Raw genomic sequence first — 24,575 nt, 5'->3', positions numbered from 1 at the left:
TACAGCTGTACTGAGCACAATAGAATACGAAAAGCCTCAGTATCCGGGACAGTTAGCTTACAATCAAAGCAACGGCAGGCGCAAAAATAACTGGGCTCTATGCGAGTCGAACGCATGCCTCTCGAAAGCTGTCGTGTCTAGTCTGCTATAGACTTGAGGGCAGATAATCCACCCTGGGGCCTACGCTTGGGATCCTAGCGCGCTCGGCATCTTGACCCCTACACTGGCACGGTTAAGTGCCAAGGCTATGACTCTAGCGTTGCATTTGAGTGTTTTACCACTGGACCAAGTGCCCTCGTTGGATTGATGGGAGGGGCAGAAAGCAATGTAACCTTATTGAGCTGGGGAATACCAGGGCCAACAGAAGCTGGCGGAGTTTCTCGGACGTACTGTAGGAGAACTCTGTATATTGAAGTAGAAGCGGTAGTAACAAGAGAGAAGGTATGTGAGACACATGTATGCGTTGCTGTTAGTCTAGAAATATGTGTAATTGTATTTGGAGTAGCTAACATCTATCAGACATTTTTCTTGGTCTGAGATATCAATCAAATGAGCTTTCAAGGATTGTACTTGTATATTATTCATCTCTCCGTCTAGGCAACGCCTGATTTTCCCCTGAGGCTGGAATAGGCCGACGCGCTGTCGGCGACATGATCTTTGAAACCAAAGCCAACGTTATGATGCGTGCAGCTACAAGTATACCCTTGCTGGGTACTGCTTCCGCTGGTACATTGGGTTGACTAAAAAAAAAGTCATCGTTCTCTTCTCTTCATCCAATCTTCCCACTAACATCCGTATCCTGCATAATCCTCCGCTTCACCTGCGGTGTTTCAAAATTCGGAATCGCACTCATTTCCCCTTCCTCTTTCGCATACGTTTTCTCCGCATCCCACTTGATCAGCCCACCCTTCTCCGATAACTTAATCGCTTGTCCTCTATCTTCCATGCTCATAGTGCACACATCTTTATGCACAGCCCAGTCCCCTTTCTGACAAACATCCGAACAGTACGTCGACGTACCACATCTTCCGCATCGCTGCAACGCAACACCCGTCTTTTTGCAAGCCGTACACTTCGAAAAGTCAAGAGACGCATAAAGCCAGTGCGGACTCATCGGTATGCCATCACCCCAAACATCCATCGGCGCATACTCCACGAAAAACCTATGCTTCATCTTCTTCCCCGTCTCCCACCTCTTCTCCCTCACAATCTTCTCCGCAAACTCTTTACCCAACTTATCAATCTCCTCCGGGTCCGTGACGTCTTTCTCGCCCAACATGCTCTCTTTGGGATTCGGTATCCACTTGCCTCTCTCTTCACCTTCCAGAACGATGTTGTAGGTAAGCATCAATGTCCAGTTATCGCCACTGCTGTCCAGGCTTCCGAAAGTAATTTGGTTGCCTATGCGTCCAATTTCGATTTTAGATCCCTCGGGTGTGCCTTCGGCAATGCTTAATGTCCATGTGAAGGAGAACCAGGCATCCAGATCCAAGAAGGCTGCGAGAGCGTTTGGTTGCCATTTGTACAGAACTGTTGCTAGCCCGATTGCTGAGGTAATGCTTTCGATAGTGGTCTCGGCTGTGAGAGTGGAAGGGTCGATGATGCTGAGAGGGGAGCCATCGAGCTTTAATGTGGCGTTTGGGTGGTCTGGTAGTCTGAAATTGGATAGCGGGATAAGTTGAGAGTCCATGGTGTGTGCTTTGTGTCGTGCTGCATTGAGCGAGCGAATTGGAAAGTGCAAAGAGTGTGTAAGTGGGGCTCCTGCTTGGATTTTGATTGGTCCCACTACCAAGGTGAGCATGATTCTTGATCAACAGCAGAAACGGGTAGAAAGATGCAGTTCATAAAGCAAGATGTGAGTATTACTGATGAACGTGGAATTTACAAAATTGTATTTGAATTCATATATGAAGATCTAGGCTTGGCTATCATTTACATCTAGGCTCTAGAACTTGTACTCTTAGTTGCCTCCGTACCCCTGAAGCGGATGTGGCTTAGGGCCTTGTTGTACTGGCACACTCTCCAGAGGTCCAGCGTACTCCAGGAGACCAACATCCGAGCTAGTCATGGTGTTCTTGAACTTCTTACCACCAAACTCGAAGAGGAAGTTCATAGGGAAGCCGATCTCGAAAGGAACAGCGGAGTCAATATCATCGATCTCTTCCTCGCTCAACTCAATTGCCAACGCCTCGATGTTGCCATTAAGATGGTCGATCTTGCGACCGCCAACGATCGGGTACACGAAGGGGTACTTGTGGCGTACATAGGCTAGGGCGATGCTCGTGACCTGAGTCTTCTTCTGGTTGGCGACGGCTTCAAGCTTCTTGGAGATTGCGATATGCTTCTCGGAAGCGGGGCCAAAGTTACGACCTTGCTCGTTGTTCTTGCGCTTCTCTTCGGTGGTGAAGTTACCCCCACCAAGGGCACCCCAGGGGCAGAGAGCCATGCCCTCTTCGCGTGCCATTGGGATGATCTCGCGCTCAAAGTCGCGCTCGGCTGCGGACCAGCGACCTTGGTAGACACTGAAGCCACGGAGGCCATGGTTGCGGGCATCTAAATATCTCGTTAGTTATGGATGCCAAATCTTGCCACATCATGATGCTTACATTCGTTGGCTTTGCTGACAACCCAGGCAGGCGTGTCGCTAATTCCTAGGTAGAGAACTTTTCCAGAGTTGACGACGGCGTTGAGTGATTGCATCAATTCCGGAATGGATGTTGTGAAGTCCCACCAGTGCACGTACAACAGGTCGATGTAATCAGTTTGAAGCTTCTTGAGGGATGCCTCAAGCGAGACGCGGAGCGACTTCGTGCTGTTACCAGCGTAGTTGATACGTTGTCGAGGAGAGTTGTTGGGGTCAGGGAAGCAGGTGGTAAACTTGGTGGCTATGACCATTTCGTGTCGTACGCCTCGCTCCTTCATCCACTCGCCAATCCAGGTCTCGGACTCCTCGTTTTGGTAGTTGTTTGCGCTACATCAATGTTAGCTTCTGTAATCATCATGACGTCTCCGAGACTTACGTATCAATGAAGTTGCCACCTTGCTTGTGGAAAAAATCAAGGATCTCAAACACAGTCTTCTTATCACACTTGCCCATCATGCCCTCCCACGCATCGCCAAAGTTCATTGCTCCTAAGCAAAGAGGGGAGACGCGGACTCCAGCAGTGGGCGACATGACGCGGTGGAAGTCCAGGAGGGACGCCGCCTTGGGTGCGTCACCAAATGGAGAAGGCATCTTGGAGGAGGTGTGGTTGGTAAACTTTGGAAGGGTAATTCAGTTCAAGAATTGAAGAATGATGTGCGAGCTATTGTGAGGGGGTCATTGCAGGACATGGCCTCTTCTTATATCTCCTGAGTCTTTACATGCGTATGACGTGTTACGCTGGAGTACCTCAGGGTCCATCTTCGGTCTCTTCGTCTATTGCGTCCAAGGTCGAGACTACCGACGGTTGTCGGGGCCGATCTTCGTCGGATGGCGTTAAGACCATGGAGGGGCACCATCCCGAGGTCTCTCACGTTCGATGTGGGGATATTTGGTCATGGCAGATGCTATCTCCGCTAAGCTCCGAGCAAAACATCGTCAAGCTTCACGTGTCGGACGATTGTAGGCGACGCCAAGCTTGGTCACCTTTGTAACTTTGGACCAGCTCAGAAATTAATTGAAATTCCTGGTGGAGTTGACGGAGGTAGCGTACTAGTCGTACAAGTTTGGCGGATGTAAGAACATTAGCGTTGTCAGCGACGTGCATAACGAGCCAGAGTGCAGAATTCCTGGCCGCAATTGCACATTCGAATTCTGGTGTAACACACTCTGTCTCGGGTTGAGGTTGCCCCATACACGGAACACGCGAAGGCGCATCAGAAGACGACTCTTTGCTAGATACACATGGAGAAGATATTTGATGTATTGGTAGCTACAAGGGCAACCTTAGCCAAAGCTTTGGAAGCTACCGACAATACATGATCCAATAGTAACTTTAAAAGTACATGTAAACTTTTCAGGGTATCCGTGCCGTGAAAGACTCCAAGTAAATGCAGCAAGACCAAGAAGAACAGGAACTGTGAAAGTACATATCCCAGCCTTCTAGTTCCTCTTCTTTTTCTTCTTCCTGTTCCGGGTCTTCTTCTTTACTTCTTCACCACCACCAACGTCGACTTCTGGCCCAGTTGCTTCGAGGCGGATGTTTCCGTACTTCTGCCTGATCTCGTGCTCGAAGCTGTCCTTCTCCAGCCTGAACAGTGCCATGGTAGCCCTAGCATCTTCAACCGAACTATGAGCACCGACTTGAATCTCTACACCCAAGAGTTTGTCTGCCAATAGCTTCAAGCCTGGTGTGCGCCCCGGTATTATAGCCAATTCTCTAAACTTTGAGAATTTGGATGTGTCGCGGATGAAGCGCTTATCATGCTTCAAGATGAGCACGTCGAGATCGTTCTTCACCGCGTGACCAACGAGTATGCGCCCGGTGAGGAGGATCTTGAGGTCGTTTCGTACTTCGTCGAAGGGTCGCGCAACGTCTTTGCGGAGATGTCTAGGCTCGATACCAGAGACTGCGGTTCGATAGTCGGTAACTTCGATTCCTCGGGGTACCTGGACGTAGGAATCGTAGACTTGATGGCCATGAAAGTTGACTAGCGACACTCTTGCCAGCGCAGAGTCACGGTTAGGCTCTGGCCCAACTCCCACCATCTCACAATCCAATGCGACGTACTTTCCGGGCAGCGCTACCTCTGATACGCCTTCGTTTTCTATGTCGGGGAAGTCGGGGTGTGGTTCGAGGATGGAGACCGCCGCAGCGTCATCCTTCGGATCGCTCAGAAGGGGTGTCTTCTTGAGGGAGGGCATTGAGATGCTCTTGGAGAGGGTTTTGGCGTTGTGCTGCTTGGCTGAGGCGCCAACAGACGCGGGCTCCTCCATCTTCTGTCGCTTCCTCGAGGGTAAAGGTTTTCGCAGTGTGTTCTTCTGGGAGCCGTTTACAGCTGTTGGTGATGCATCTCCGTGCTTCCCATTGGCGTGATGAGGTCTCTTGCGCTTGAGGGAAGACTGCTGCTCGTCTTCGAACTTCTTCTTCGGAGGTGTCGCCGGCGTTGAGGGCTTGAGTCGCTGTTGCAGTATCTTCCAGTTGCTGGACAGAGTGCCGAGATCGATTGGAGCCATGTTGTCGTCACCTGCGCGGCATAGCGGTGTGAATGTCGTCCTGTCAGTGGTTGTCGAGGATGTTGGCCGTTTGCGCTTCTCCGCTCAGTCCCCGCGAGCAAAAGTTCAAAACCGCGCTAGCACCTTCCAGATGTCGGCTCGAACGCGACGCAAAGGCCCGATCGGCAGGCGGCAACATCGCGACTGAGACCGGCACCCCTAACATCATCGCGACATCAAACCTCACAACGGGTCCCAAAATCTACCAGAATCGAGAAACGCGTGTCGCATCACCATGGCGCCTCGAGAAAACTCGCATGAGCCCTCCGGGACGCCGGCGCCCGTAGAAACAGGCTTTGCCACTCTTGCGCAGCTGAGGTAAGTGCGACACCATGCGCAAAGTTTGTTGAATATGTATGCTGACGCGCTGCGTGCAGGACTGGCGTGAAGGCGTGGGTTGAGAAGGTACGTGAATAGCACGCAACACCGCGATGTGCATTGCAAACCCCAGCCGCATGAACACCAAAACAGCAACAACAATACCTAGTCAGTACCTAGACTAACACGTTACAGGATGGTGAGAAGCGCAAAGCTGAAGTTCTGTCGATTCAAACCAGGCAGGGAAGGCCCAAGTTCTACGTTCATTATGAAGAGTTCAACAAGCGTCTAGATGAGTGGATCGAAGCCGAACGGATAGATCTATCAAGAGAAGTCGAGTGGCCTGCGCCCGAGAAAGCAGACAAAAAGAAGGGCACTGCCGTTAAGACCGACAAGGCACCTTCAAAGTCTGATCAGAAGAATCTCAAGCGATCCCGCAGCAAACTTGATCGTGAGATTTCAGGCACCCCAGAATCGACGTCTAGCAACCTGCCAGGCAAGGCACCGAGGCCGTCCAAAGCAAGTGGCAAGGAGAACCAAGAACTCATAGTCACAAGCGAAGTCACCGAAGGCACACCGAAACCCGAGGATGAGGAGATGGACCTTGTCGACGTGCAGGATGCCGCCGCAGCAGCCAAGGCCATGCCACCCCAAGATTATTCGAGAGAAGACGAAATCGAGAAGCTGCGCACATCCGGATCTATGACCCAGAATCAAACCGAGATCTCGCGAGTGCGTAACTTGGAGAAGATTCAGATGGGCAAGTTTGAGGTCGAGCCTTGGTACTTCTCACCCTATCCAGTAGACTTTGTCGACTCGGATGTAGTGTACATCTGTGAATTCTGCCTTGGTTACTATGGCGAAGTAACGCAGTTCGAACGCCATCGCACAAAGTGCCACCTGCTCCACCCACCAGGCAACGAGATATACCGAGACGACTACGTATCCTTCTTCGAGATTGACGGGAGGCGGCAGCGGACATGGTGTCGAAACCTCTGTCTGCTTTCGAAACTCTTCCTGGACCATAAGACACTCTACTACGACGTGGATCCTTTTTTGTTCTACTGCATGTGCACGCGCGACGAACACGGCTGCCATTTCGTAGGCTACTTTTCCAAAGAGAAAGAATCAGCAGAAGGCTACAACGTGGCCTGTATTCTCACACTGCCTCAATACCAACGGAAGGGATTTGGTAAACTGCTCATCGACTTTTCCTACCTCCTTTCCAAGCGGGAAAACAAGCTCGGATCTCCAGAGAAGCCGTTGTCTGATCTGGGTCTGCTCGGATACCGTGCCTATTGGCAGGAGATTCTCGTCGATATTCTAATGGAGCCTGGCCGAACCGAAGCTAACATCGAGGATTTGGGTGCTGCGACAGCGATGACAACGAACGACGTGCTGCATACCCTGCAAAATCTGAACATGCTGCGATACAGCAAGAACCAGCACGTTGTCGTTCTCACAGATGCGGTTATTGCCCAACGGGAGAGACAGAAGGCGAAGGAGAAGCTAAAGGGCAAGAGGAGCATTGATCCTGATCGTTTGATTTGGAAACCACCTGTGTTCTCGGCGGCAAGCAGGACATGGAACTGGTGAATGTTTGTCCTCAAGTTGTTCATTGGTGCATCTATTTGATTCATATCTTGATCAGCGGGCATTTGGTTTGGCGCATGGTGTTGGCTGTTACTTCATGGTATACCCAAACCTATATTGATATCATTCTAGATCGACTATCGTCTGCTCAAATCCTTTCGCTTTCACCCGAGTGCCTTCTTCCCTACCCCGTGGCGTCGAACCACTCAAAGCATGTCATTCTTCTTGCGGCTTCCTCAAATCTCCACTCCAGCATCACTTCTCCCTGTATTGCCTCTCCAGTTTCCGCTCCAATTTTACTAGTTTCCAAGACACCCCTCAATTCTTCAACAAGATCCGCCATCCTAACACCTTTTTGTCGCTCCATCCTTACACATTGCTGCTGCCAGTCTCTTCTTCCGTGTCTGTGTAGTACATTGCGATACTCTTGATCCCACTCCGCACCCTCCACACAGTAAATTTCTACATTCCGCGTCACAGGTTTAGTTAAGTGTGCATTCATAGCAACCCTGCTCGCTTCTGACTCGTTCTCATATCTGGCGAACAGCTCATCAAACACCCCTACACTCATCTTGGTTCTAAAACAGATCCCCATCTCCCCCCTAGCCATTTCGTCCAGTCCACCTATCAGTTCATACACATGCTTCCCCAGCCAAGGATGCAAGAATGGGACAAGCGTGGAAAGAAGATTCCCATAAGCACCTTCGTGCCAAAAATAGTAGTCATCCGAGATATCCAAGGGCAAGCCGGAATTCACCCATTGTGTTGTTCGAGTGAGGATATCCTGGGCGAGAGAGGAGACAGGTTGTGGTAGTTTGTCAAGGACCTGGGGCTTTGTAGTAGAAGACTGGATTGGCGATGAAGTCTCGCGAAGAGGAAGAAGGCGCGGAGGAAGATTAAGGCGAAGTGTTTCTCTCCAGTGCTTGGAGACAGAGGCGTATATGGGGAGTTCAGAAGGGGGAAGAGGAGTAACAATATGGATCAGGAGTTCTGGGAGAAGGAAAATCCGATGCATCTTGGACGCGAGTTGCAGTAACAGTAATGGAACAGATTGGGCTATGGTGAAGACATTCAAGCCTTATAGGACTGTACATATGCATGAAGAGCCGAAAGTAAGCTGAACCTTTCGCGCTGTATATCCTTAACACGGTATCCATCCCGCGATCTTACACAACAGGTAGTCAGCCAGCTCACGTCAGCCGTGCAATCAATGTCGTGCTTGTAACGTGCATGCAATCTCATTCGTTGAACATGATGCGAGCCGCCTATTCCGGGGAGCTAGGTGTGCTTGGCTGGATTACGGATACTTCGGGTTGTGTAGCAACAGAACAAAGCCTACGCCAAAATAGCCATCAATCCCACAATCCCACCCGAGCCAATAGCTACCGCCCTCAGCATGTTTAGCTTGCCGAACTTATCCAACAGCTCATTTACCTCTTGATCATCTGCTTGAGTACTCTCCCTCTCCGTTTTCTCTTGCGGTACACTCAAATCCTTCCATTGACTCACGTCATCCTTGCTGTCCACGGATTCCTCAGCGCTCCGCTCATTTGATCCAGCCTTTTCGCGGTACTCGGCAGATGCCTTACTTCGGCTCCCGCCTAACTCTTCATTCTTCCTGATGAGGGCGAAGTTCGTGGGTATCATGGCCAGACTCGTGATTGGCGCGATGCTGAAGGAAAGCGCGGCCGCGGCGAGATAAAGGCCTGGTTTGCCCTTTACGACATGCTGAAGTATCGAAGAAAGTGAGTGGACGGAGGATTGTGGGAGAAATTTGTAAGCGAGGTAGACGAAGCCTGACGCGGATGTAATTGCGGCCGTTGGAAAAGCGTGAGAGCCTCTTGAGAAGAGCCAGCGCACCATTGGAAGAGAGCGAGATGCTGGCTGTGATTGTAACATGGGTATATCGAAGAGCGATAATGCTGCGATACCCCCCGACGCCAACAGCGCGGTGGATGTGCTCAAGATTTGTACGGTTTGTGTCGCTGACATGTTGGGTGGTGCGAGATTGTGTCTTCGGATATTGTATAGATGTTTTCAAATTTGCGAGCGATTCAGGAGAAGCAGGCTCCCTTTTCTATATACTATGGGCGTTGATGTGGTCGTTTTGTTAGTGAACAACGCGTTCCGCGGGTCCCGCAAGGTTAGTGGTCTCCAAATGATGTCATGGTGGCCTATTACCAGCCATCGCGTTCCTCGTACTAGACGGATACTTCGGTCACGGCGTATACGAACCCCGACATTGTCGTAAAGTCGACAAGTCTACTCAGTTCGCTTGCGCACCTTGGGTAGTGCGAACCAGCAAGCAAGCATAACAGCGTACATGCCAATTGCAACAGGGTGTAGTACCCAAGTACCTAGACAGTTAGTGCTCTGATAACTGTGCATAGGATAAATATAACTCACCGGAGGCTTGCGCGAGAACACCAGTTGTGAAGGGCGCAACTGCACCACCTGAGCTTCCTGCCCCTCCTATAAATCCAATTGCCGTCGTTTGGACGTGACGAGGCATGAGACGCGAGAAAATGGTCTGCGCACACGGATAGACAGGTCCCAACAACAAGCCCAGTAAGCATACAGCGACCGCATTTCCGATCAAGTTTGGTGTCAACCATGCCAGAAGTTGGAGGCCTATCGTACCGAGAGTGAGGATGACGACGAATCTCTTCTCGCCTATTTTGGGTGCAGCGTGAGTGAGGACGAAACGACCAAGAGTGATACCACCCTATCCGGAAATTAGCAAACACGTCATGGTGTAAAGCGATTATACATACCCAGAAGCCTGCTGTCACGTATCCGACCTTCGCAGGATCACCGTTACGGTAGTTGATGAGGTATGAGATGAACCAGCCTGAGATGCTCACTTCAGCTCCTTGGTATGCGAAGATGAACAAGGCGCCAAAGATAGTGACCTTGTTCTTCAAAGCGAGCTTGAGGTTCTTCATCTTGGATGCGGCTTCTTCTGCAGCAGTTTGTCTGCTAGTCGTAGTTTCTAACAGGCTCTCCTCAGAGTCTTCCGTGTATGACCAGAAGGACCATGCTGCGAAGGCGATGCAGCAAAGTCGCAGTCCGACTGTGAGGAAGTAGAATCGCGACCACAGTATTCCTTGCGAAACGATCGCTGTTCCGATGATGGGCGCGACTATTCCTCCGACGCCATAACTGCCATGCGCGAGGCCAAGGATGACTGAGGGTGGATGAGTGTGCGCACAATAGACGTTGTTGAGGGCTAAGTTGATAGCTGCACCGAATCCCAAGAGGAAGAAGCTGGCATCATTAGCGGTGCGTTACTCATATTTGAAGGTACGTGCTTACGATACTACCACAAGAGGATATGGCGGGGTGCAGACAAGGATAATGTATGCGGACAACTGTATCAATTCCGCTATGATCAGAGTCTTTGCCCTTCCGAACTTGCCCAAGATCGTGTTGGTGAAGAATGCGGCGGAGATGAATCCAATGGCATTGCCAACGAAGACCAAAGACATGATGGAGTACGAGATGTGGTAGTAGGACTCCATGTATGGAATCAAAGCACCAACAACTGGCGATTGGTCAGTCTTGATCCCAAAGAAGAAATACAAGTATACGTTAGGTCTATGCATTTGTTTCTACTCACCTGAGTCGTTGATTCCGTTTGAAAAGTAGATCAAGCAACAGCACAGGATTCTCCATTTGGTCATCGGTTGAGCGTTCCAGGTCCTAATTGTACCAACTGCATCCTCTCGATTCGGCGTGGCCGGACGACTCATCTCGAGTTCGTTGGGGGTTTTCGGGGTCTGCGCGCCTTTGGGCAATTCATGCTCTGAATACGATGCTTGTCGGCTATCGTCTGTTTTGCGAGAAGCAAAGTCTGCGAGTTCGACGTCCGGTAGTACACCTACATCGCCAATCGTTTGAGGTGCTTTGCCCTTGCTCTTCTGGTATGTCGGTTCCGGGTTGGTCAAGGAGACAGGCTGGATGTCGAAGAGACCGTGAAGTTTGGACGACATGGCTGCAAGCTCCCAATCTGCGGTGCCCTCTTGCGGACTCGAAGAGAATGCAAAGCCCTGGACTATGTGGCTGGGAGGTGTTCGTTTGGTTTGTGTGCTTCAGGTAGTAGGAAGTGGTTGGACGTTCAAGTTCAATGCGAACGCGAAGGCAGGAGTCATAAGTAAGAAAGTAGCCCGAGCAACACCCTGAATACGGTAGTCCACGAACTCCTCGACGGGAACCCAACTGGCCAAACCAAAGGCTGAGGGCGTTATCGCTGATAAATCATGCAATGCACAATTACTTTCTATTACCAGATAAACCCGCGCCAGCTCCGACTTGGGACCTATCACAGCCGACGGGTAAGTATCGTGTGGTTGCGCTGCAGCAGTGTGGAGATGGTGGACGGTCGGTCAGCAAGTCGATCATGAGGCTGGTCAACCGTTTGACGACTCAGACGCGTCTAGTTCTGCAGATAGCCGTTCATTCCTAGTAACCGATCCGACAGCTGGAAGAAACATTGGGTCTAGGCCCGTGACCAGAAAGGGCGCAATACCCAGAAGGTCGCGAAAGTGCGAACTTTTGGGGCTCGGAGGGGCGGGGACAACTTCCCCACCGGGCTCGGCCACACCTTCCTGCTTGGAAATTCACGAGCACCCCTCCCATACTGTCTCCAAAACTACCACAACCGATAATATCTCCACCCTGCTTACCCGAGCTCAACTCCAACATGGCCCGTCCAAAGCGCAATGTCCTTGCCACCATAGACAGCACAATCACACCGCCTGACGCTTTGGCGCCGAATCACGCTATCGCGCGCATCACTAAGGCCGAAGGCAAGAACATCTATGCCGCCGAGTTGCCAGATGGCAAGCCTGTCCTTGCAGAACTAGAAGCGAGGTTCAGATCAACAGTATGGATTAAGCGGGGTAGCTATGTGGTCGTGGATACCTCTGCTCTGGCGGACCGTGAGAACAAGCTGGATGGGGAGATTGTGAACGTGGTGCGCGATGAGAAGGCGTGGAGGAAGATGAGCTACTGGTATGTTCCAACCGGGTATCGTGTAGTATGGGTACAGAGCGCTAACAATAGTATACAGGCCCAAGGAGTTCGCGAAGAAGTCGACGTACGTCCAAGATAGCGACGACGAGGAATCGACCGTCGGCAAGATGCCGCCCAGCGACTCAGACGAGGACTGAGTTTTTCGTCGCACTCACTCGGCGTGCGCATGATCCTCCTCAATTATACCTTTCGTCACGCCCTCGTACTCCTTCCTCGTTCCCCACCATACACCCGCGACCGTGATCGCCAGAACGCCCACTACCGTCGCCGAGCTTGCCGGTGTACTCGGGTACACATTCCACGCCCACTCTTGCGCGCCCCATAACGCATAAACAACGGCCGGATTGAAGCCTGCTTTCCACAGCAGGAATGGCGTACACCACGCGACATACGCGTAGAATTGGTAGTGCAAACTCCGCGCACAAAGTAGGCCGATGGCCATTGCGGTCAACATCGTCGTCATGATGAAATCTGGGGTGATCTTGCTGGACATGGTGTCCTGGTCCCGGGGCTCTATGGCTGGAATACAAAGCTTGAGGAACCCTCGGACATTGCGCTTCGAGGGCTTCATCCAGCGCGTCCGCGCGTACCAGATGAGGAGGCCAACATGCAGAGCGAGTAAGCCGATGGCGAAGGGCCTTGAGAGGAACGTAGATTCTGGGACGAAGCGCCAGTTTACGGTCCATTTGTAGAGAAAGGCACGAGTGAGCTCAAAAGCGCGGGCAAAGTAGCTGGGCGCGCGCTTTCTGAAGGGATAGCCATACAGAACCTACACTTCAATTAGTATCAACTGGAGGTTAACTATAACCAAGATGTACTTACCGAGACCTGTACGATGATCATGGCCTGAGTCAAGGCTTCTCTTCCGCCCAATTTCATAACCATGAGCATACCCATGGCTGGCAGAGGTAGCAACAGGCTCATCTTGACGTTCAGCCCTGTGCTATATAGCGCGCTCCCCAGATGCCACTGATCGCGTTGGTAGCAGAATACAGCCAGCCAGAAGAACAGTACCGCGAAACAGTCGTTGAAGCATCGTAGCATAAAAATACTATGCATGCGCTTCGAAAGAATCAACAGCGGGAAAATGTAAGGTGGGACCTGTGAATATGTCAGCTCCCCTTCCATGCCGCCAACATCAATAGCTAGAACGAGAAAATACTCACCCTCGCTTTCCTGTAGCATTGAAACACCACACCAAGCGTAAGTAGATATACTCCTGCGAATATGTACTGCGCGAGACCTATATCTCGCCCTTCATCCGTCCACTTGTAAAGATGCTTGTAGATCCATACATGCGCACCAGGGTACACGAGCGGACCTGTCGAACCAGTAATATTCTTATAGTCGCGCTCGCCTTTTAGATAGATGGAAATGTGCTGCATATACGTTGTCCAGTCTATCTCCGTATCTACAAAGTTCGCTGTTAGGACACGTGGTGCGGTTTCGTTGCGTGAGAAAGGAGCACGAACAAGGTATCTTGTCGATTATCACGCCCGAAAGCGCGGCGTCGGCGACGAGAAGGTGCGGAATCATCCATCTTGTGTGATCGGGGTTGTAGGCCAGGTCTTTTGCGCGGGCGAGGAGCGACATGGCGGCGTATGTGGCTCGCGGTTTGGGTGTTGGCAAGCTCGGGGGTTAACGTTGGTATTATAGTTCGCGTCGCGTGTCACGTGGGAAGGAGGTTTGAGGTTTCAAGGATGGTGGTTTCGCGCGACGTGTGTTTCAGGCATCAGTTTTCTCGTGCGAGCTGTGGATGGTGGTTTGATGTGGGCTATACGTTTTGTATGGAGTCAGAGGCTGTTGCGCCTACGGCGTGGTGCTGCGCTATTCAAGGCAAGCGCGAGGTTTTCGCGTCTAGGACTTCGTCCCTCTTTTGTGACAATTCCCCATGTTCGATATTTAATTCGAAACCTGCATCTCTGATAAATCCAGTCGTCTTTTTTTATTCGCAGCTCAAGTACATGTCTGACTCAAATATAGCACGATGTCATCGTCGCAGTCATAGAGGCACAAATAACGAGGAAATTAATGTTTGAATTAGGTCTAGGCTCTAAGGAATGTCTATATAGGAAACGCTGAGATAATCATGAGTACTGAGAAAAGTCATAGCCTATTCTCAGTACTGGCTGGGTGCCGGGCACACAGGGGCGGCGGCGGCGGGAAGCGGAACGAGGGTGACATAGGCATCGGCGACACCCTGGCAGACAAAGTCCTGAGGACCATTGCCACCGGCACGGCAGTAGCTGGGAATAGTCGTAGTACCGACATAGGTGAGGCTGTGGGAACTGTTAGCACATTTGAACAAACCATGCATTTAAAGGTGTGGGAAGAACTTACCCGTCGCTGACACCTTGCTTGATGATCAGACCATCGCGGTCGCTCGAGAAAGCGAAGCTGATGAAGCTGTTCTCGCCGCAAGAGTAGAACTTGTTGTCCTCAAGCTTGTCGGCCTGGGAAGAGCAGGTGAAGTCGAGGGTACCTCCGTTGGTAGCCTTGATGTTGAAGCCGAAGCTGTTGTAGTAGGTGCCCTCAGGCTTGCGTCCGAAGAAGTTGGAGATCTTCCAGACGTAGTCACCCTGGGTGGAGACTGGGCAAGTGGCATCGACCTGGCGAGCCTCGAGAGGAGCAGCGCTGGCAACGGCAGCGGCAGCGAAGAGAGAAGCGATGGTGGTGAACTGCATCTTGGTAGAGTTGGTTTGGGTTGAGTTGAAGTGTTGGATAGTGTAGTAAGTTGGTGTTGAGTGTAAAAGTTGATGTCTGATGATGAATGGAAAGTGAGATGCTTACTCGGCATTATATAGTCATCTCCCTCGTATTATAGTGTCGTACTCCTGCTATGATCATCGCGTCCGCTTAGCCCCAAGGTTCAACACGAGGAGGTTGACATCAAGCGTCACTCTTGGCCATACCAACTAGAGCACACGAGAAGAGTGTACCATGAAAGTTCTCCCGAAACACGAGCATCGGTTCATGCCGACGGCGCCGAAAAGACATTTTCCCCCAGTTTTGGAACCTCAGTATGCTTGCTAACGGTGTCACGACCAAGTAGCGGCATCCGGGGCGACCGGATGGGGCGATAAAAATGTCCTATCCGGGCAGTTGGTAAACCTAACGGGGCTTGAACCTTACTAAACATACGAGATGTGACGTCTAGTGGGATGAACCAGGTATGCACAGTAGCATTGGGCGCTGTTCGGTCGGCTGGCTGTGCGAGACCTCGCTTCCGAGCGTTAGCCACATGACGTCCTGGACTGCAGGTGTTCTAGTTACTTGCGATGCCATGCAGGTCATGGTAGGCGACTACTTGTTTGATGTTAGTACCGGCTCGGTACACACAAGAGTGCCCATGAAGGACCCTAATTCGTCCGCACACTGGGAGAGTAATAGAGAGAATTTCTACGCTCGAAAAGCCGAGCGCGAGCGCTGTGAATCTGAGGAATTTGACCATGCGAATGATCACTGCAATCCCGTAGAGTTCGATCGATCCGTTCCCGAACGACCTCATCGTCCACAAAATCATGTGGTCTGAGTGCGAGTGCGAGCGTAATTTCAGTAATCGGCGTTCCCTCCGTGACCTTGAGTTACTAGCATGAAGATCTCTCGTGAATGAAGAATCGAAATACGACATCGCTTGGGATTGAACCGAGATGGTGGAAGGTTGAGCCGTGACATCTGCCCAGGTGGAGTGAATTGCATCATCGAGCCGGTTGTTGCGGGTGTGGCTGCCGATCACTTGGATGGCTCGAGCCCAGGGTCCACGCTCAAACACAGCCCTGGAAAGCTCGACACCAGCACCGACACCACTGACGCAGCGTCGGAGGAACTCCGTCGACACGCTATGTTTGCTATTTTTGTACCTGCGATCGAGGGTTCGGCCTCAATTCTGGACAAAACCTTCACGACCCAGATGCACATCTAACTTGAGGCCCTATCACGAGTGGCGACAAACCCAAATCAACTGCACTACCGTGCGCAAAGCTATTGTGGTACTAAACCATTTCACGGTTCCTTTCGGTCATCCATGGAGATCTCATCGTTGCTTTTGCGAACTGTCGGCATCTGCCATGATCTCACCTGATGACTGAACATTTCGCTAATTTTCTCGGAGTCGGTCGGATAGATGTGCTTGCACTGGTGTCGATAGGACCGATAAACCACTGAATATATGGACGCGGCAACGAAGTACGAAGTCAGACAATACTCTTGTTGGTGGCCTATCGACAATGAAGAAACACTGACGTCGTGCCGTATCTGATGCTGGGTGCTTAGGTAGTAGATCAGTAAGGACACACGTCTTACACGAGGTGATACGTAAGACCGACCCTGCCACAATACACATGGGCAGAAGGAAGGATAACACGAGACCAACGAGAATGAAAAGCGCACCCAGTGTACCGGTGGTTTTCAACCGGGGAACTTGGAAGTACGCATGATGCGAGACGGTAGAAGAGTTCTTCTGCGTGGCAAGTTTGAAGGCCGAGCTCCAAGATGCAAACTTGCATGTAGGAGCAGGAGGTTCCGAGATCCATCACCATCTGTCATACGCGACCTGTTACGAGCATTGTCACAATATACCGATTGCAGAATGTGTTGCAAGAAGAGGGGGTGTACCACAACAAGTACCCGTCCTGTTGCCGTGGCTCACCGGACGGAACACAAAGTCAACACATCCAAGCCAGCAAATCGATGGCAGCATGCATGGAATGCGGTACACGCGGAACAAAACATGTCCCAACAACGGGTACGTACGCGCGATACTCGTTACCCAGGAGGATTTCTTAGATGTAAAACTTTAGTATGGTCGCTGTTTCATGCTCGTCGCCCGTAATATCATCGGCTCTTGCTGCTCTCCTCCTTCTTTCCAACAATCTCGGCTTGCCTAAATCATGGATCCTGCTGAGCTGGAAGCCACCTACACCGACGAAGGACATCTTAGCTATGACTTTGGCGAGAACGATAACGACGATTACCCAGGCAGCGAGGATAACCAAAGTGGTGAAGACGGAGACGCCAATCGTGAAAGCGATGACGCTGGTGAAGCTCTCGACAACGCTTCGGTAGATGACATGGATATCGAGCTTAGCGACGATGTTGTCAGCGACAGCTCCCCCATTGCATCCAGTGATGACGACCAAGAAGATGAACAAGAAGCAGAATCTGAGACTATTAGCGTGGAAAACAACGACAGCGGCTCAGATGAGGAGCGTAGTGAGGTAGTGGGTGACGACATTGGCGCAGATGACGATGCCGAATTGATCGATGAAGAAGTTGTCGACACAGCCAGCGACAAGAGCAGCTTAGACAGTGAAGCAAATGATACGAGCGAAGAAGGAGCTACAGTAAATACCGCAGCAGAGTCTGTGGGAGAGATTGGCATATTCGACAAGGACAGCACTACACATCAAGAGCACGACAGCATTTTGACGAGTACGCGAAGTGCTTCAAGGGGTTGGGTGCAATTCCTGAAAGGACAGAGTGCTATAAATGTGCCCCCTGAGACTACCTACCAAGCATATCAGCCGACCAACAATGATCAATCGAAGAATACCTACCAATCGTTCAACAACCATCGGACAGCCGACAAGAACCGGAAGAAAATTGTACGATCTCTTCCTGAAGCACCGGCCCTGCTAGACACGTCGAGCCTCCATAAAAGTCATACATCAGCTGGCGTGCAGAATCCCACAGGCTCAAAGAAATTAGCGTCCAAAATGCTGAAAGATACCGTTCTCAAAAGCACCACTCTCGGGACCACTGAGGCGAGCCCCATGACATGCAGAAAGCCTAAAGGCAAACATTTCAAACTACCTATTTACGCTAAACGTCATCGAACATCAGAAAAAACCAGGAAGTTTGAATTCAGCAATGAAACTGATGGGGTTCACGAGCTCTACGTTCCGGATGGATCAGCTCAGCTGACCGAAGCCACCAGAATGCCTGAGGCAGCGAGAAACTCTCCTGTGTTCCACGAGATGGAGAGTATGCCCGTATTAACTGCCAGTCACAAAGCCAGCAAGGCAAAGCAGCAGCCTACGGTTCATGAGCTGGAAGGAGCTCTCTGTCACGTTCCCAACAATTCAAAGCAAAATGTTACGATTCATGAATTGGAGGGAGCCACCAGTCAGACCCTCAAAATCACCAGGAAGCATTCTACGATACATGAACTGGATAGCGTTGCTGCGGTAACTGCGGGCCATGTTCCCTCCAGAAGCAACCTGTGATTCATGAGCTGGAGGGAGTCGCCAGACATGTTCCCAAAAATAGAAAGCAACAACCTACGGTCCATGAAATCAACGGTGTGCCTACAGTGGTCGCCAGGTAGGTGTCTAAGAAGACTGGGCAACAATCCACACCCTGCGAACTGGAATATATTCCTGTGACACCCAACAACCGTATTCCAACGAAGCCCAAGGAACGTACAGCGACCCATGGATTGTATGGTGTGCACGAAGTAGCCTTTGGTCGCACTACCGACAATGGCGAAAAACAACCTCACATGTTTGGAATGGATGGCGCACCACTTACAAATGACATCCACAGCCCTGCCAGTCATCACAATAGCACAACCACGGGCAGCAAGTCCGGCGCTACGATATTGTCTGACCAACCCCCACTTTGCTCTCGTACCCATTCCCCTTCCATAACAGCCAGCGACACAGAAGAAACTTGGATACCTACTAACTTCTCCAACCCCCCTACGGTTCTTCTCAATGGCATCTTCGCTGGAGTAATGATGCGGAGGAGAAACTCTACGAGGAGTATATTTGATCACGACGCGCACGCAATAATCGGCTTCAGCCTAACGGATGAGCGCGGCAAACGGTATGAGGAGGTTGGGATGCAGAAGTACAAGACGTCCAAGGATGGCCTTACACTGTGGTGGAAGCCTTACTCGCCATCGGCGGACTACTTTGATAGCGATGACGAAGTTGAGTGATATGGAAGGCTGATCTATGAGATTTCAGATGGCTGCCAATTCATTGTGTTGTGTTATAGTTACAGTCAAACAATAATTGCTTCACTAATGTAGTCCTTTATTTCATCCTCTCCTGTTCTGCTGCAATGGTTGGAGCGAAGAAGCATGTAAAGCCAAGACTCTGACGTAGTATTCCAGGCTAAATTATGCTTATGCAGGTGTGACTGCAGGCTAGTGGCGACCATACAGAAGGTGCCAGGCAATATCTGTAGTGCCGACGATCCGGTCAGCACTTCTCAATACATACACCGATCAGGACAGTGACGTGAACATCGTATGCCTCTTTCAAACCAAACAACAGCCCCCCCATCAACAACTGCAATCACACTTTTGCAGTTTTTCTTTTCTGGGGTCCAAAGGCAACGAGGATTCTCTGGTTACGCGATCTTACACTGCCCCTCCATCTGCAACATGCCAGGCATCTTCAGCCTTTCCAAATACCTTCCCCGCACTTCTCCCCATCATGTCGAGCCTTCCGATAGCGAGAAATGTGTCGATGATTTCAATCTCGATGTAATACTAGTCTATCCAGAGTCGAAGGAATCGGCTGAAGACTGGCCAGCAAAGTTCCGGGCAATCACCAAGTCAAACATCTACCACTTTCGGATGCGGCCAAAGTCGTCCGACACAGCGAAGGATCTTGAGGGTTCTCCAGAAGAGGGCGCAAATCTGCCGGCAGATCCGCGACCAGAAGGCGCTTACGACAAGTCATCGACAAGACCGGTTGTGTTTGTTGCTGAGACTCCCCAAGCTCGAACTGCATTCGAAGAGGTGCGCCAGCCTGAACCGCTTATACTCGACCACACGGGAAGTCGGATACCCTTGGCCGGACGTATCTATGGCGTGGTTGAGCTGCGACGTGCATCCAATTTCAAATTCACATGTATGCTCGCCTGGGGGCAATGGAGCTTTCGCAATATCGTGAAGAATTACTACGGCTGCCGGCAATCGACCGACAAGTGTCAATCTGCGAGACAGCCAAGGATAATCACCAATCCGTCAACAGGCCTTGTTATCTTCATCGCGATCATGTCCATGGTGGATTACTGGTTGCAGTACGACATTAATCGAGGGGACCGTTACCAGCGACTATGCCTGATTACTGGAATCACGATGGGCTTCTTGTTGAGTCAGTCTGGTCCGTCCATGGAACCGTTACCTACATTGATGGCTGCGATGAACTTGGCGATGACTTGCAGCGCTTTTGGGCACTTGATCTGGCGGAAGTACTTTAGTACGTGTGAGGGGAGATTGGAGCAGAAGCTCGATGAGTGGAAAGAGGAGGCACGCCATATCCAGACTTACTCGCGAAAAGACCTCAAGCTCGAGTGCGAAGCCCAGAAGCCCCACGTTGTCAAGTTCCATGAGTTGGACTAGACGGATCGAGTGTTAATTAGTGTACTAGTGGAGCGACGGATAGCTAGAGGGGAATTTGTAACGAACAGTCCTTTTCAGTCACGTATCTCGAGTGTAAGGGCGGCTTGGTTCAGATATTGGGCAGTATTGGTCTTCTTGATTGTGCGCGGGGTCTATTCCCATTGTGTGCCTTTTAGGCGTTGCATCAGATATTCGACTTCGACCTCCTTTGTCAGGGGTATGACCCAATCCTGAACTATCTGTTAGTACGCAGTATGAATGAATGAATGAGGGCACGGAACGTACCTTGTACATGCCGACAACGGCGTCTGCATTTACCTTGGACGAGCCATTCGCGCCCAGGTCCGGGTCGGTGCCGTACGTCTTCGCCTTTAACCTCAGTCTTTCCAGCACCTTCTTCTCTACCGCAGCATTGGTGATGGCCTCGTCGATGCCTTTCCTGTCTTCGTCCTTGATCAACTTGACGAAGCGCTCCGTCTCCTGCTGGAACTTGGCCTCGGCAACGAACTTGCCAAAGTGTATGCGCCGTGACAGGGACTGGATGGTCATAACATCGCAGGTGGCAGAGGACCCGTAGTTCTCTTGCGACTCTCCCCTGTCCTCGCGGTCTGTCTGCAGGCATGCGGCGGGCAGGATGTGCTTGATGTAGCAGTCCTTCAGCTGGGCGTTGACGTTGACATCGTTGGGGTGGAGGATCTGCGGGTAGTTGAGGGGCTTGAGGATTGGCTCCTGGAGGACCTCTGGGAAGAAGGGGTATTCGTCGGGCGACTGGTAGCGGCGGACGAGGGACTGTAGGCGCTCCTGCTCGCGGAGCATCCAGTCGAACAGGCTGGTCTCGGGCTCGCCAATGTCGACGCCGCCGGGGGCGTAGATGGTCCTGTTGAGGGGGAACTGCACGCGCTCGATCAGATGGAAGGTGATTGTGTCCTCGAGCCGACTGTTTGCTGTCAGCAAGACTCAGGCGCGCATGGCGGGGACGAGGTACATGAGCTGGAAGCGGATGTTGGCCAGGTCAAGCGCCTTGGACGCGTCGGAGAGGTCGATTGCCGCGTCCATGGTTCCTCCTCAAAGTGCCCAAAGCGTAACTATGCGGGTGAATGATGTCTGTAGCCATGGCAGTCTCCGGTGGTGGTACAGCGACCAGGACCCGACCATCGGCGGTGCTCTTCGGCGGATGACGCAGGCTGGTGCCGACTGCTGAGCTCCACCCAGCGAACAACACCACCACCACAACCAGGACGGCTATCTCGAGCAACCCCCGACGCGCCTCACCGCCTATTGGCCTTTTGCACCGCACGCGAGCAGCCCGATCTGACATGCGAAGATAAAGGATGCCCTAGCGACGTCTTATTCACTGCGCCGCCCGTTGAGTCTCCCGCCACGCCTGCTCGCATGGCCTCGTCAACCGCCCGCAATGGATCCCCAGGTCGCGGCCGGTCCACCAGCCCGCGCTCGCCCCGGTACTCGCAGGCCTTTGACGATGACGACGAGAGCAGCTTCATAGACTCGCTCCCCGATGTAGCCCCACCGCAATTTCCTTGAGCAGACGGTGATGCTAATGCTCGCTAGACCCGCCATCTGCAAGCTTTTGGCAAAAAAGTCACTGCCACCGCCGGCAGCTTGATAGGCGCCGAAGGAGTCACCCAGCACTACCAGAACGCCATTGGCGAGCTCCACCGCGAGCTCAGGCGCCCGCTGATGCAGCGCTCCGTCTTTTCCTTCGCCCAGACCACCCCCCGCGAGATCGTGCGCTCGCGAATCTCCGTCCCCGAGATCCAGCAGCGCGCCCTCGCCTACATCCCCAACGACCTCCTGTCCAACATCCCCGAGGACAACGCCGAGTTCTCTCTCTTCCAGGGCTTCGAGGCCTCGCTGCCCGACGCCCCCGACAGCCATGCGAAGAAACACGGCCGCCACAATGCGCGGGGGCAGCGACTGATCGGTGGTGGGGAAGATGAGGACGATCCCAATGTGCCCCCCTCGATGCAGAAGCTGAGGAAGCAGCGGAACAGCATGGGCCACCGCCTCGAGATGATGAGCGTGCGCAAGCATATGTGCGTGGCCGAGATACACGAAATCGACAACAAGATCGCCAACCTCAATACCATGCGCAAGATGGTCCTCGACCGTCTGGCGGGGCTCGAAATCGAAGAGGGCGAGCTGGAGCAGGACCTGCTCACCGTGGACAACCGCATCGAGGACCTGCAAGAAGAGTTGGACGACGAGGCTGCACTGGCACCCAAGACGGCAGAGTCGCAAACCAGCGACGAGGTGTCAGAAGGCAAGGGCGAATTCATGTCAGAGTCTATATACCAGAAGATACCCTCCTCGCCAAAGACGAAAAACAAAGCCAAGAGGCTGTCAAAGAGGATGTCTATGCCCGTACTCCACGAGCATCTACAGTCAGGATCCAAGATCAAGGAACTGCCCGCGCACATGGACGCCATCACCGCCATGGACTTTGACGCTCCGTGGGGCATGATGGTCACCGCATCTCTAGACGACACAGTACGAGTATGGGATCTGAGCGCCGGACGGTGCATCGGAATGCTCGAGGGTCATCTCTCCTCCGTGCGCTGCCTACAGGTCGAGGAAAACATCGTCGCGACCGGCTCAATGGACGCTTCGATAAAGCTGTGGGACTTGAGCAAGGCTGAATATGCGCCCATGGATAACCGGATAAACAAGCCGGACGAAGAAAGCGACGATGGTCTGGCATTTGAGAACTCGGAAGACGCACCTCCTGCGCCACCGTCGACCAGCATGCAGGACTGCCCTCTCTTCTCCCTCGAATCACATGTCGACGAAGTCACTGCGCTACATTTCCGCGGCGACACTCTGGTTTCCGGTTCTGCAGACAAGACATTACGGCAATGGGATTTGGTCAAAGGACGATGCGTGCAGACGCTTGATGTCCTCTGGGCTGCCGCCCAGGCCACAGCTACGAACACCTCTAACAGCACATGGCGACAGACGGGACGCTCTGCCGACTCCTCTGCCGACTTTGTAGGCGCTATTCAGGTCTTCGATGCCGCACTTGCTTGTGGTACCGCCGACGGTATGGTACGTCTATGGGATCTGCGCAGCGGACAGGTTCACCGAAGTCTCGTCGGTCACACAGGCCCTGTCACAGCCCTGCAATTCGATGATGTTCATCTCGTGACCGGTAGTGCCGACAGGAGCATACGCGTAAGTTGACTATCTTTGCCTCAGACTGTTCCCCGACTAACATGCACAGATCTGGGATCTCCGAACTGGCGCCATCGCCGACGCCTACGCTTACGACCACGCCATTAGCAGCATGATGTTCGACTCACGCCGGATTGTGTCTGCAGCAGGTGCCAACGTAGTCAAGGTGTACGACAAGACAGACGGAAGGCACTGGGACTGCGGACCTGGGGCTGACGAGAACGACAAGACGACACACTCTATCATCGAACACGTCAGGATAAAGGATGGCTATCTGGTTGAAGGACGTAGAGATGGTACCGTTGGTGTGTGGTCGTGTTAGTAGAACTACACTAGTAGAAGCGATGAGAATTGTATATAACAACAGAGTTGCGCATATGCCAGCGATGGGAATGGCAAAGTGTTGTACTGCTGTTGAGCACTCATGACAATGTCACTATGAATCAATTTCATGCCACTGCAATGGCCAAGATGACATCCACCCAACGCCAGTCGTAACGCATGTGGGCCGCTTCTAGACAGGTTATGGATTCAGCTATCATCCACAATTACTGTGCTAAACTTGATCAAACACAAAGTCTGCCCGGGCGGGATGCATGCTTAGTGAAGACCAAATTCAGTACGTGAGTAGAGATGGAGCCGGCTCACAGAGACATCAAGAAATGTGTCTGCGTTAGTTGCAAGCCGCGTCCGAATCCCTAGCTGTATAGTAGAGACATGGAAACAGAGTTCTGACAGGCACAGCAGACACGACAAGCACGCGGCAGATGGGGCCAGTGGAAGCTTGGTTGCTGGTGGAACCATGCAAGGATGGCCCGCGAAGCTCCGATGTGCCATGGTGACGTAACGCGGAACCCGATTGACATTTCCGCGCTCTGAGACGCCTAT

The 24,575-nt window shown here is 52.0% G+C and overlaps 16 protein-coding genes across 16 annotated transcripts; 6 read left to right on the top strand and 10 right to left on the bottom strand.

The window, feature by feature from the left end:
* Positions 1 to 769: 769 nt before the first annotated feature.
* On the bottom strand, positions 770 to 1,690 carry BKA58DRAFT_303512 (uncharacterized protein; the record flags this gene model as incomplete). The annotated part of the gene is made up of 1 exon (XM_046166977.1): positions 770 to 1,690. The coding sequence occupies one exon, from the start codon at positions 1,688 to 1,690 to the stop codon at positions 770 to 772; it is 921 nt and encodes a 306-aa protein (XP_046031058.1).
* Positions 1,691 to 1,875: 185 nt separating this feature from the next.
* On the bottom strand, positions 1,876 to 3,677 carry BKA58DRAFT_464163 (aryl-alcohol dehydrogenase-like protein). The gene is made up of 3 exons (XM_046174899.1): positions 3,021 to 3,677; positions 2,607 to 2,971; positions 1,876 to 2,553 (listed from the first exon to the last, which is right to left on the bottom strand). Exons 1-3 carry the CDS (start codon positions 3,233 to 3,235, stop codon positions 1,961 to 1,963), a joined length of 1,173 nt encoding a protein of 390 aa, XP_046031057.1. The 5' UTR covers positions 3,236 to 3,677; the 3' UTR covers positions 1,876 to 1,960.
* A 128-nt stretch (positions 3,678 to 3,805) lies between these two features.
* Positions 3,806 to 5,218, bottom strand: BKA58DRAFT_372868 (ribonuclease H-like domain-containing protein). Its single transcript, XM_046169170.1, has one exon. The coding sequence runs from the start codon at positions 5,156 to 5,158 to the stop codon at positions 4,085 to 4,087; it is 1,074 nt and encodes a 357-aa protein (XP_046031056.1). The 5' UTR covers positions 5,159 to 5,218; the 3' UTR covers positions 3,806 to 4,084.
* Positions 5,219 to 5,295: 77 nt separating this feature from the next.
* On the top strand, positions 5,296 to 7,202 carry BKA58DRAFT_14389 (acyl-CoA N-acyltransferase). Its single transcript, XM_046164647.1, has 3 exons — positions 5,296 to 5,515; positions 5,575 to 5,602; positions 5,711 to 7,202. The coding sequence occupies exons 1-3, from the start codon at positions 5,433 to 5,435 to the stop codon at positions 7,109 to 7,111; spliced, it is 1,512 nt and encodes a 503-aa protein (XP_046031055.1). The 5' UTR covers positions 5,296 to 5,432; the 3' UTR covers positions 7,112 to 7,202.
* Positions 7,202 to 8,283, bottom strand: BKA58DRAFT_14383 (uncharacterized protein). Its single transcript, XM_046164645.1, has one exon. The coding sequence runs from the start codon at positions 8,121 to 8,123 to the stop codon at positions 7,293 to 7,295; it is 831 nt and encodes a 276-aa protein (XP_046031054.1). The 5' UTR covers positions 8,124 to 8,283; the 3' UTR covers positions 7,202 to 7,292.
* Positions 8,284 to 9,305, bottom strand: BKA58DRAFT_14391 (uncharacterized protein). Its single transcript, XM_046164648.1, has one exon. It carries the CDS (start codon positions 9,098 to 9,100, stop codon positions 8,444 to 8,446), a length of 657 nt encoding a protein of 218 aa, XP_046031053.1. The 5' UTR covers positions 9,101 to 9,305; the 3' UTR covers positions 8,284 to 8,443.
* Positions 9,236 to 11,334, bottom strand: BKA58DRAFT_14555 (major facilitator superfamily domain-containing protein). The gene is made up of 5 exons (XM_046164680.1): positions 10,728 to 11,334; positions 10,424 to 10,652; positions 9,883 to 10,375; positions 9,515 to 9,833; positions 9,236 to 9,465 (listed from the first exon to the last, which is right to left on the bottom strand). Exons 1-5 carry the CDS (start codon positions 11,098 to 11,100, stop codon positions 9,371 to 9,373), a joined length of 1,509 nt encoding a protein of 502 aa, XP_046031052.1. The 5' UTR covers positions 11,101 to 11,334; the 3' UTR covers positions 9,236 to 9,370.
* A 358-nt stretch (positions 11,335 to 11,692) lies between these two features.
* Positions 11,693 to 12,299, top strand: BKA58DRAFT_14434 (uncharacterized protein). The gene is made up of 2 exons (XM_046164656.1): positions 11,693 to 12,121; positions 12,180 to 12,299. The coding sequence occupies exons 1-2, from the start codon at positions 11,811 to 11,813 to the stop codon at positions 12,277 to 12,279; spliced, it is 411 nt and encodes a 136-aa protein (XP_046031051.1). The 5' UTR covers positions 11,693 to 11,810; the 3' UTR covers positions 12,280 to 12,299.
* Positions 12,294 to 13,735, bottom strand: BKA58DRAFT_305635 (Lethal(2)neighbour of Tid protein; the record flags this gene model as incomplete). Its single annotated transcript, XM_046167076.1, has 4 exons — positions 12,294 to 12,911; positions 12,965 to 13,243; positions 13,309 to 13,553; positions 13,615 to 13,735. The coding sequence occupies 4 exons, from the start codon at positions 13,733 to 13,735 to the stop codon at positions 12,294 to 12,296; spliced, it is 1,263 nt and encodes a 420-aa protein (XP_046031050.1).
* On the top strand, positions 13,567 to 14,344 carry BKA58DRAFT_14454 (uncharacterized protein). The gene has a single exon (XM_046164661.1). The coding sequence runs from the start codon at positions 13,744 to 13,746 to the stop codon at positions 14,179 to 14,181; it is 438 nt and encodes a 145-aa protein (XP_046031049.1). The 5' UTR covers positions 13,567 to 13,743; the 3' UTR covers positions 14,182 to 14,344.
* BKA58DRAFT_396480 (major allergen Alt a 1 subunit) lies at positions 14,262 to 14,826 on the bottom strand (the record flags this gene model as incomplete). The annotated part of the gene is made up of 2 exons (XM_046171362.1): positions 14,262 to 14,421; positions 14,483 to 14,826. The coding sequence occupies 2 exons, from the start codon at positions 14,824 to 14,826 to the stop codon at positions 14,262 to 14,264; spliced, it is 504 nt and encodes a 167-aa protein (XP_046031048.1).
* A 155-nt stretch (positions 14,827 to 14,981) lies between these two features.
* BKA58DRAFT_14633 (uncharacterized protein) lies at positions 14,982 to 15,865 on the bottom strand. The gene is made up of 2 exons (XM_046164690.1): positions 15,416 to 15,865; positions 14,982 to 15,361 (listed from the first exon to the last, which is right to left on the bottom strand). Exons 1-2 carry the CDS (start codon positions 15,771 to 15,773, stop codon positions 15,114 to 15,116), a joined length of 606 nt encoding a protein of 201 aa, XP_046031047.1. The 5' UTR covers positions 15,774 to 15,865; the 3' UTR covers positions 14,982 to 15,113.
* Positions 15,866 to 17,031: 1,166 nt separating this feature from the next.
* BKA58DRAFT_396478 (uncharacterized protein) lies at positions 17,032 to 19,082 on the top strand (the record flags this gene model as incomplete). The annotated part of the gene is made up of 2 exons (XM_046171361.1): positions 17,032 to 18,327; positions 18,468 to 19,082. 2 exons carry the CDS (start codon positions 17,032 to 17,034, stop codon positions 19,080 to 19,082), a joined length of 1,911 nt encoding a protein of 636 aa, XP_046031046.1.
* An 11-nt stretch (positions 19,083 to 19,093) lies between these two features.
* On the top strand, positions 19,094 to 20,574 carry BKA58DRAFT_14547 (uncharacterized protein). The gene has a single exon (XM_046164678.1). It carries the CDS (start codon positions 19,398 to 19,400, stop codon positions 20,496 to 20,498), a length of 1,101 nt encoding a protein of 366 aa, XP_046031045.1. The 5' UTR covers positions 19,094 to 19,397; the 3' UTR covers positions 20,499 to 20,574.
* Positions 20,575 to 20,650: 76 nt separating this feature from the next.
* On the bottom strand, positions 20,651 to 21,554 carry BKA58DRAFT_305954 (chorismate mutase; the record flags this gene model as incomplete). The annotated part of the gene is made up of 3 exons (XM_046167084.1): positions 20,651 to 20,728; positions 20,784 to 21,435; positions 21,484 to 21,554. The coding sequence occupies 3 exons, from the start codon at positions 21,552 to 21,554 to the stop codon at positions 20,651 to 20,653; spliced, it is 801 nt and encodes a 266-aa protein (XP_046031044.1).
* A 92-nt stretch (positions 21,555 to 21,646) lies between these two features.
* BKA58DRAFT_416183 (mitochondrial division protein-like protein 1) lies at positions 21,647 to 24,380 on the top strand. Its single transcript, XM_046172583.1, has 3 exons — positions 21,647 to 22,016; positions 22,068 to 23,687; positions 23,737 to 24,380. The coding sequence occupies exons 1-3, from the start codon at positions 21,891 to 21,893 to the stop codon at positions 24,007 to 24,009; spliced, it is 2,019 nt and encodes a 672-aa protein (XP_046031043.1). The 5' UTR covers positions 21,647 to 21,890; the 3' UTR covers positions 24,010 to 24,380.
* The last annotated feature ends 195 nt before the right edge of the window (positions 24,381 to 24,575 follow it).

This window comes from Alternaria rosae (assembly GCF_020736505.1).
Source record: "Alternaria rosae strain MPI-PUGE-AT-0040 chromosome Unknown BKA58scaffold_1, whole genome shotgun sequence".
Classification (NCBI taxonomy): domain Eukaryota; kingdom Fungi; phylum Ascomycota; class Dothideomycetes; order Pleosporales; family Pleosporaceae; genus Alternaria; species Alternaria rosae.
Note: the sequence above shows the minus strand (reverse complement) of the source record. Positions and strands in the feature narration are given on the sequence as shown.